Source organism: Corvus brachyrhynchos, unplaced genomic scaffold, assembly GCF_000691975.1.
Source record: "Corvus brachyrhynchos isolate BGI_N302 unplaced genomic scaffold, ASM69197v1 scaffold148, whole genome shotgun sequence".
In the NCBI taxonomy this organism is placed as follows: domain Eukaryota; kingdom Metazoa; phylum Chordata; class Aves; order Passeriformes; family Corvidae; genus Corvus; species Corvus brachyrhynchos.
The window spans coordinates 1,059,522-1,069,422 of record NW_008239785.1 but is presented as its reverse complement, the minus strand read 5'-3'; the positions used below and the strand labels follow the sequence as shown (position 1 = coordinate 1,069,422).

The 9,901-nt window shown below is 48.4% G+C and overlaps 1 protein-coding gene across 1 annotated transcript; it reads left to right on the top strand.

Moving 5' to 3' along the window:
* Positions 1-6: 6 nt before the first annotated feature.
* On the top strand, positions 7-2,885 carry LOC103621756 (urotensin-2 receptor). Its single transcript, XM_017743233.1, has one exon. It carries the CDS (start codon positions 35-37, stop codon positions 965-967), a length of 933 nt encoding a protein of 310 aa, XP_017598722.1. The 5' UTR covers positions 7-34; the 3' UTR covers positions 968-2,885.
* The last annotated feature ends 7,016 nt before the right edge of the window (positions 2,886-9,901 follow it).

Here is a 9,901-nt window from a genome sequence, read left to right as displayed (position 1 = left end):
CGGGGTGGCCGGCAATGTCTACCCGCTGGTGGTGATGTGCCACTCGGCGCGCTGCGCCGCCCCCATGTACAGCTCCATCGTCAGCCTGGCGCTGGCCGACCTGCTCTACCTCCTCACCATCCCCTTCATCGTCTGCACCTATCTGGCCCAGGACTGGTACTTCGGGGACCTGGGGTGCCGCATCCTGCTCAGCCTGGACCTGCTCACCATGCACGCCAGCATCTTCACCCTCACCCTCATGTGCACCGAGCGCTACCTGGCCGTCACCCGGCCCCTGGACACCCTGAAGCGGTCGCGGGGCTACCGGAAGGTCACGGCGGGGGCTGTCTGGTCGGTGTCGCTGCTGCTCACGCTGCCCATGATGCTGATGGTCACGCTGACCGAGGGGGGCAAGGCGGAGGGCAAGGTGAAGAGGATGTGTGCGCCCACCTGGAGCGTGGATGCCTACCGGACCTACCTGACCGTGCTCTTCAGCACCAGCATCATGGCCCCGGGGATCATCATCGGCTTCCTCTATACACGCCTGGCCAGGACCTACCTGGAGTCCCAGAGGAACCCCCCGCACAAGGAGAAGAGCAAGAGATCCCCCCGGCAGAAGGTCCTCATCATGATTTTCAGCATCGTGCTGGTCTTCTGGGCCTGCTTCCTGCCGTTTTGGATCTGGCAGCTGGTGCGCCTCTACAGCAGCTCCCTGCAGCTCACCACCCAAACCCAGAAGTGCATTAACTATCTGGTGACCTGCCTGACCTACAGCAACAGCTGCATCAACCCCTTCCTCTACACCCTGCTCACCAAAAACTACCGGGAGTACCTGCGCAACAGGCACCGCAACTTCTACAGGTTCACCTCCTCCTTCCGCAAGAGGGGCTCCAACCTCCAGTGCTCCTGGGGACGGTCCATGTCCTCCAGCAACCAGTACGACTACAGCTCGGAGGCGCTGGGCATGGCCACTCTCAAGGACAAGTGAGGAAGAGGAGGCGCTCCGGACACACCAGGACCAGCAGAGCGTCCGGCCAAGGTAGGGCTTTGGGACCCCCTAGCCCTGAAGGGTCCTAAAAACTCATTTCTGGTGCTCTCTCTAGCGAGGGGCAAGAAGCTGTGTGAATCCAAATGCTGTGAGATGAGGCTTAATTTCCATCTGGCTGAGGGCTGTTGGGGGGGTCCTGCCAGGAGCCAGCAGCCACTCAGGACAAATCCTGCAGGGTTTTGGGTGCAGAAGATGAGGTGGATGCTCTGTTCAGTTCTGCCGCAAACTGTTTTCACGCTTGGCCGAGTTTCGGCTCCGGCTCCACACACACGTTTCTCCCGTGTGGTTTCTCAGTGCTGCCTTTGGGCTACAGCTGGGTCAGACCTGCAGAAATCTGAAATTGGTATCACTTAACTGAGCTGCCAGCCTTGTGTTTGCCCTGTGTGTTACCGTTGTCTGTTTCTGGAGTGTGTAAAGAGACCTCTAAGCCCCTTTTCCTATTTCCTGTTACATTACGGTGCACTACTGTTATATCAAGCTTAAAGTCTCTATTTTTAAATTCATTGCAGCAGCACTTTGAATTCCGAGCATTCAAAAACCACAAGGTAAGCTGTCAGAAACCACAGGATCACCTAAAAAAAAAAACCCTTGTAATTTTTTAAGGTTTCTACCTAAGGTGGTTTGAATTTGCCACTGATTTTTTTTTCTTTAAAAAGTTGGTCCCTTTCTTAACAGTCAACAGAGCTTGAAAAACCTGAAAATTTACCTTGGAAGAAATAAAAAATTATTTATAATCCTATGACTCAAAGACCTGAGGCTCTAAGAAAAATGACTGAATCCTATATCATGAAAGTCATCATAAAAGAGACAAATTTTTTCATTATATTTGATCAAAACCTTTTTGCCTCAATGTATTCTGCTCATTTTCTCCCTGCTTGGCATCTCACAGTAAGCCTCCACCACAGATCCTGGAGATGCCTGTAAGCACTTAAACAACTGTAAAGTGTCAGTTTATAAATAAATGCTTATTAAAAATGGACCATCCTCAGCCTTCCCCTCGCCTGGTCTCTTCACCCAGCTCAGGGGGATGTATCTATCTGGGCAGATGCTGCAGTTCCCACCTGTGGGGATGAAGTTGGGGTCAATATTCCTCTTTCTTCTTCTGGGACAGACTCTGGGGATAAGAAAAGCACTGTACGAGTTGCACAAACTCTTGTCAGCAGCTGGTGATGCCCAGGGAGTTCAGAAGCAGCAGCAGCGTCAGGAACTGTCATTTCCACTTTTTTATTACTTATTCCAACCCCTGCCTGCCTGAGCAGAGTCCCACTCCAGCCCTGCAGTGCTGCTGCATTCCCGTGTCCTTGGGTGATGCTCTCATGTCCCACACCAAACTTTGGGGTGTGTTTGTGCTAAAGCAGAGACACGAAGTGCCAACACCACAGACAGGGCTGGGAGCAGAGAGCAGGCACAGAAACATGCTGGATTTTAGGCACTCAACTAACAGAAAAATACACAAGTTGGATGAAGGTGTTCCTGTGCTGGAGTCAGGCATTCTCTTGGGATGCTTTTTGGGGAGCAGGGGAATGAGTAACTCACCTTGCCTATATTACTTTTAACCACAGGACTGTATTTGAAACTCTGGTGATCACTTTGTCATATTCCAGTGTTGCATAGACTCCAAGCTGGTTGTCTTAAGTAGTCCTAATGTTGTCCATTCCTTATGAAACAGGGGGGCTAACACACAATTCGTGTTGGGAATTGGCAAGGAGAACAGGATTCAGCAGTTTTTCAGAACAACTTTTCAGGAACTAATTGATTTTTTAATTATTAATTGTAAAGCCATTGTTACTTTTCCTTTGGTTCCCATTTCCGAGGCTGGAAGTCACTCCCATGTAAGAATAAAAAAGGTAAGACTGCACTCAGAAGGTGGGAGTGTGAATGTCATGTGCAAGGTGTGTCTGCACAGAAGTCCTGGCAGAGCCAGGCATGGCTGCATCCCGTGAGCTGGAGAGGGATCAAAATGAGTTTTAGGGACTTTGCTTTGTATTTTTAAAAGTTAAAAAGCTGAACAGCCTGAAATCATATTTGTTAATACAAGGGGGAAGCTGAAAAGGAGTTCTGCATAAAATAAAAGGGTGAAAATGCAGAGCAAGAGGGGTCTTCAGCTGTAACCTCAATGTGGGGATAAACAAACAGAAGGGGCTCATTTGGGACACACTTCTCAAGACACCTCTCAGTCCCCTGAAGAGATTCTGTTACTCTGCTCAGTGGCACCAGCAGTGTGTAGTGGCTGTGCTTCCTGTGCCATGTGGTGGGAGCATTAAATATCAAAGAGTTGATGGAGGAGCGTCCAGATGAAAGGCAAAATACTGGATATTTCAAAAAAAGGGTGCCCAGCTGGCCAAGGAAGGTGATTCTCCCCCCTACTCCACTCTGGTGAACCCAGCCTGCAGTGCTGCATCCAAATCTGGGGTCTCCAACATCAGAAGGACGTGGAGGTGCTGGAGGGAGTCCAGAGGAGGCCACGGAGATGCTCCAAGGGCTGGAGCCCCTCTGCTCTGGAGCCAGGCTGGGAGAGCTGGGAATGTTCACCTGGAGAGGAGAAGGCTAATGAGAGATCTCAGATCCCCTTCCAGGGCCTAAAGGGGCTCCAGGAGAGCTGGAGAGGGACCTTGGACAAGGGCCTGGAGTGACAAGACAAGGGGGAATGGCTTCAAAGTGACAGAGGGCAGGGTTAGATGGGATATTGGGAAGGAATTGTTCCCTGTGAGGGTGGGCAGGCCCTGGCACAGGGTGCCCAGAGGAGCTGTGGCTGCCCCTGGATCCCTGGCAGTGCCCAAGGCCAGGTTGGACGGGGCTTGGAGCAGCCTGGGACAGTGGAAGGTATCTGAGGCTGGGGGGTTGTAACTGGATGATCTTCAAGGTCCCTTCCAACCCAAACCTACCCAAACCGTTCTGTGGCTCTGTTCTATTTATCACTCCTCAGGTTTTTCAGCCAGGATGTGTTAAACTGCCAAAAGTCAGTAGGTTTGATCCACTTCATAAATATCCTGCTGGAGCCGATGTTTTAGCTGAGTTCCTGTTGGCTGGGCAAGCCTTGACTCCTAACTGTGTGCTCTTGGTGTCCTCTTGGTGTCCTCTTGGTGTTTGGGAATGAGGGGACTGTCCTCATGGATCTTCCTTTAAGAACAAAACCAAATTAATCGGGTAGCTCCCTTGGGAAGGGGAATGCTCTGCCTGTCTAGAGCACAGAGCCCTGTCAGGGGTTGACACAACCTTTAGGTTACCTATGAGGGATAGCTTTACCTGCTCTCCCCCAGAGGATTTTGGGGAGGTTTGGGGTTGGGATCTCAGCATTTCTAAGCACATCTCCCTGTGTGCAGGCTGTGCACACCTGCTGTAAGGGAGCTCAGGCTATTTTCTACATGAAGGCGTTCTCACCTGTCCTCAGCAGTGAAAAGGAAGAGTTGGGATTCCCAAAGCCATGAGATTAAAACCATCTTGTGTCCCCAGCCACAGAGGTTACAGAAGCGTGTGAAAATTGAGATAACCAGAATCTGGATGATGGAACTTTGCAAATTCTATGACTGGTGTCACTCCAGGTAAATCTGAAGCATCTCAGGCCAGGGCTGAATAACAACAGGGAAGTCAGTGGGGCTATAACTGAAAAACAACATGTGGAGAGTTCCTTTAAAACAATTTTACTTTGGCTATTTTACATTCCAGGAAATCAAGTTCTGTGTACCCTAGGGTCACCTGTCATTCCTAAATCATTGTAATCCTGTGGTTCTTAATGCTTTGGGTGTTTTTTATTTTAAATGGAATGTTGCTGCAGGTTCAGTGACACATGTTTCTTCAGAAACATGGGAAATGGGAATTTTAGGAAAGGCAGCAGCCTTTTCTTGTTGGGCCAGAGGCTGTCACTGCACAACTCCATACGTGCTTTACAAGAAAGAAAATAGTTCACTCACTAGAGATTTTTTTCCAGTACCCTTTGGGATTTAGGGGTTTATAATGCAAAAACCCAACCCAGACTGGGAAAGGAAAGTAGTTTCATCCTGAAACATAGCCTTCCTTTATGGTGGGATGTCCTCAGATGGGAGCTGCTGTAGCCATGGCAATTTTTCCACTTTTACTTGAAAAGACCAAGATCACTCCTTTGTGGGGCAAATGAGAGTATTTGTTTTCACCAGACACAGGAGAAACCACCTGAGCCTTACGGCATTTTTGCAGCCTTTACCTTCAGTCACTTTTTTTTAGTCATCTTTCTCTCCATTTTTGAAAAACAAATTTGCAATAAATGCTCAAAAGCCCCACATTGCAATTCCATCACGAGTGCAAGCAAATCAGTAACTTTTGAACTCCTATTTCAGCAGTCAGGTTTGGTGCTTAGTGTGTGACTGAACACCAGGGAAGCCAGCGAAAGAGAGGGCATTTTGTACCTGGAGCTGCAAGATGCACAGCTGGATTAACTGGGGGGAACTGGCAGGGGGACTGAGCTCATAATCTATTCTAATCTATTCTAATCTATTCTAATCTATTCTAATCTATTCTAATCTATTCATAATCAGCAGGATTATGAGAGAAGAGAGCACATAAAGCTCGTATCAGAGCCCAGCCCTCAAGCCCTGGGTGCAGAAAACGTAGAGAAATCCTCAGAGCAGCCCCGAGAAGCCAAGAAGCTTTGCCAGGAAGTTTGCCTGGTTTGAGGACACTCGGCTTTTCCGTCGCTTTTTGGAGTCCCTCTGGTGGCAGCACCAAGTTCCCATCCCGAGGTCTCGGGAAGGAAATTTGCTTTTTATTTCTAGGCTTTAAAACACAGAGGTTGCCCAAAATCACGGCACAATGTAAGAGGATTTTATTCCTTAAAATAGAACATTACTGGAGGGGAAGAGAAGAGAAAAACCCACTCCAAGAGTTAACTTTCCTCTCCCACGTTTCTTCCCATGCCAAACCCAGACTAACTTCATTCCTGTCATTTTGCACAGCATCCTCCCAGCCTGCACCCACAGAAACACCCAGAGCTGGTGACTAACTCCAGTTTAGCCCAGCTGGGGTTTTTCTGCCTGATAATATTGGGGTTTGCTGTTACTTTCTAGTTTTTTTCCAGGGAATAGAGATGCTGAGTTAATTACTGTGGCTTATGAGAAACATATTGCTTTGCCTTCAAAAGAGTAGCGACAGCCTTGCAGGGTGTAAGCACCCAGTAGAGTTATTTTTATTAGCATTATAGAAGATTCTTGCCCTTGTTTGGGAATGGATCTAAAGCACAGCAGGGAGAAAGGATGCAGTCAGTTGGTGGCAAAGTGTTGGGAGGGGTTGGGTGGCTCAGGCTGAGCTTTGTGAAGGCAGATGGAAGAACTCCTCCCAGCCAAACCTCTGGGATGCAACAAGCTTCTGTCAGACACCCAACACTGAAAAAAATTATTAATATGTTAATATTATACTAAATATAGGTATATTAAAATCCTAAATGGGACATATATCAGAAGGGGGGTTTTTAATCAAAAACATTTCTGCTCAGGAATGCAGCTTTCTGCCCACACTGAGTTTCTGGTATGGCATATATCACCTTTGGGGGAGACTAATTTCAGTTCAACAAGTTTGAGTGGTCAGAACTGAGCTTTGTGATCTGTGGTCACAACTGGAGCCATCTTGTCCCCAAAGAAAATGCCCCCAATGGAATTTACCAAAGCAAAACTGCTGCATCGTTTTACTTTGGTCCCCCACCCAAGAAAGGGAGAATTAAAAAAGGAAAGGGAGAAATGAATCCTGTAGAAGTCTTCTGGCATTTGGGCTCTGCTTCTCTGCTTCTCTTCATTTATAATATAAATTTTAATTTAAATGAAACATTTTGGTAAGCACTAGGAATACTTCTACAGTGAGAGATGAGGTGAAGAGTTAAAAAGCATTCATTAAAGCATTTATTAAAAAAGGCTGGACTTCAATACTGTGGAAGATCCCACCCAGACTCCTCCATCAGGATATCTGGAAGGAAAGCAGTAAATAAATTTGTGCACAAAGCACCAGCAGTATCAGCCATGCTTGGCACAGGGAACAGTTCTAAAACCAAAGCCATGCTAATGCTGGAGAAGTAAAATCTGACAAGTTTGTTCCAGCTTGTTTTGGCCAATCTCTCTGAGATGCTGTTAGTCTTTCCTTGTGCATTGCTGTTAGGATCTTGAATTCAGCTCCTGAATTCTTAACTAGAACCAAACATGATTCCATCCAAACAAAGCAAGGGAGATTCCTGAAGCTAAATGTGGTGTGTCCATAAACACAGCCTGTTAGAGACAGTTACCCCTTCATCTGTGTGCTCCTGCAAGCCAGGGACGTCCATCAAACTCACAGCCTTCTACCTCTGTTATTCTTTTAAATATCAGCTTGACATTTGAGAAGCACAAGGCTGCCTCTTGCAAGAAGCCTCCCAGGAAAAGGCACTACAGAGCAATTATTCTTGGGTACATTGAACCTATCTTGTGAAAATCTGCAAGAATGGAGCAGGTAAATTAACTGTAGTGTAGTAATGCTGAAAGGGGAGAGACAGCAGCACCCTTGACACGTGCAGAGAGGACACCTAAACCTCCTGGGAGATGCAGGTCCCACCAGACAAAGTGGGCATGGCAAGGAAGCAGCACCAGCTCCTGTGCCAGGCTCCCACAGCACCCTCCCTTTGGGGAGCATGGGCTGGCAGCCAGCCCCAGCATTGCACTGCTCAAAATCCCAGTAACCCCACAGGTTTAAATCGAGTTTCTCCTTGTTCTTTGTAACTGATGGTTTTTTCCCTTTCATTTAACACCATAGAAGGCAGTATTTTACAGAAATGGCATGGTTATAAAATCAGCCAGAGCCGCAGTTACCTCCAGCCACCACTTTTTGAAAGCAGCTTTCTGCCCCTGGGCAGTGTCCAGGTAAAGGGCTGGTAGCAGGAATACTCGAGGAGTCTGCAGCCCCTGCCTGCACCGTGCCCTGCAGCCAGGTGATGAATTTACCTTCCTTCACATCATCTGCTGCTGGGGGTTCAGAGACCTCTACCCCGAAAACACCTGGGCTGTTGATAGCTCAGGCAGGCTTAGAACAAGCCAGTGAATGAAAGCCAGGAGAGATTTACACGGGTTTGATGCTGGAGCTGCCTGTGGAGGCAGGGCTCCACAGTGTGGGAGCTGAGCAGAGGGATTCACTGAAATGGGGCAGCTCAGAAGTCCTGAATCCTCCTGGAAAATTACCTCAGGGAGGTCACTTGGTCTTGGCTGCTGTTCATGAAGTGCCTAGAAAACAGCAGTGCTATTTCCAGTGTCTGTGCAGGTGTTGTAAGGTGTCACTGGTGTGTGGGACAGGTTTTGGGGTCGCTGGATGAGAGATGCTATGGACGAAGGGGAAAATGTCTCCTTGTAGGGGGAACTTAGGGTTCAGGGTAGCTATTCATGGTCAGGCAGAGGAAATGTTTGTCGACCAGAACCTCTCTGCTATTGATTTATGGCAGCTGGGCAGTGAAGATGCTCCTTCACCCCCAGCCTTGGCAGCTGTGCCCGGCTGGGATCACAACTGGAATGAGCCTCCTGATTAAAAACACCATCGTTTCAGTGCATCAATACCCTCTTTAAAGCCCCTCCTCTGTGACAAACAATAGGAGGAGATAGGCAAGGAAGCAGAATCTCTTCTTTACCTCCTGGGAGCCTCCTCCCCACATTATGGGCTTGGGGGCACTGGGATCAGTGGAGGTAAAGGCAGAGCCTGTGCCTCAGCCTGCTCTAAGAGCACGATATCTGTGCAGAGGAGGCTGGATAGAAAGAATTATCCCAACACTCATTACTGACTGCTAAACACAACAGAACTTCCCTGTCATTTTGCTGTCGGCATCCTTTTAGAATGATTAAGTATGTCGAGGAACCTCTGCCTGCCTGAGGCACAGCACAATTAATTCCCAACAACAAAAGCAGAGGAAATAACAACGGGCTAACTTTGCTTGGCTGCTGTCACGTGTTGGGTTTTCTTAATACAATGGCGAGTTTATTATGGAAAATGTCCCTCAAACTTCAAAGCATTGGTTCAACCCTTGCAGCAGCTTCTTTTAGACCAGATGAGAAAGTGAAGCCCCACATCCTGCAGTGCCCAGTGTTAGAGTGAAAAGCTCCTTGCAGATTTAAGAGGGGAGGGACCACAGTGGAGTGACGAGGATGGGGCTAGAGCATCACTTGGGCTTTTACTTCCATCCACATAAGAGAATATTTTCTCTCCTAAGCATTGTGTGTTCTGGGGTATTCAGTATCTATCTCTGTTATTCAGGGAAAAAAAAGTATGAACTTTTGGGTTTAGTCCAATAAAAGACAATAAAAATCTTTAAACCTGTAACTTCATGGTATGGGGAAAGTGTTCATATGCCCCAATTCCAGTTCTTGTGTTCACAGTCCCAGAGGGGCCTGTGAATCTCACAGCATGAGAGTGACCTCAGGTGTGGGGAGAAGGGCTTTGACAGCCACACTCCCTGCAAAACCCAAATGTGAAATCGTTGATGTGTCACCCTGAATCACTCATTAATGAGAGCACAGAGAAATGGCTTTAGGCTGAGAGGAGCCTGAGGAAGGCAATGCTGCATCATCTCCATGCTGCCTCTGGAAATCAGGCTTTACAGCTGCTGTGGGGAATGCAGGGGGAGGAGATGGGCACCTGAGGGGCAGAGCACATCCCCACACTCCTGGTTTGGGGACATTTCCCCTCGTGCCAGCACCCTTGTGCAGAACCAGCCCTTGCTCTGACAGCCACATGCCCCTTCCAGAGGCAGCCGAGTCCCAGCCTCCTCTCTTGCAAGCCCTCCTCCCTTCCTGCCCTCTTTGCTGTGCTCACAAGCAAACCTGGTCTCTACAGGAGCCTCCAACTCCACTCCAGACCCTCACAGTGCAGGGTGAGGAGTCCCAGAGGCAGCATGGGGCAGCA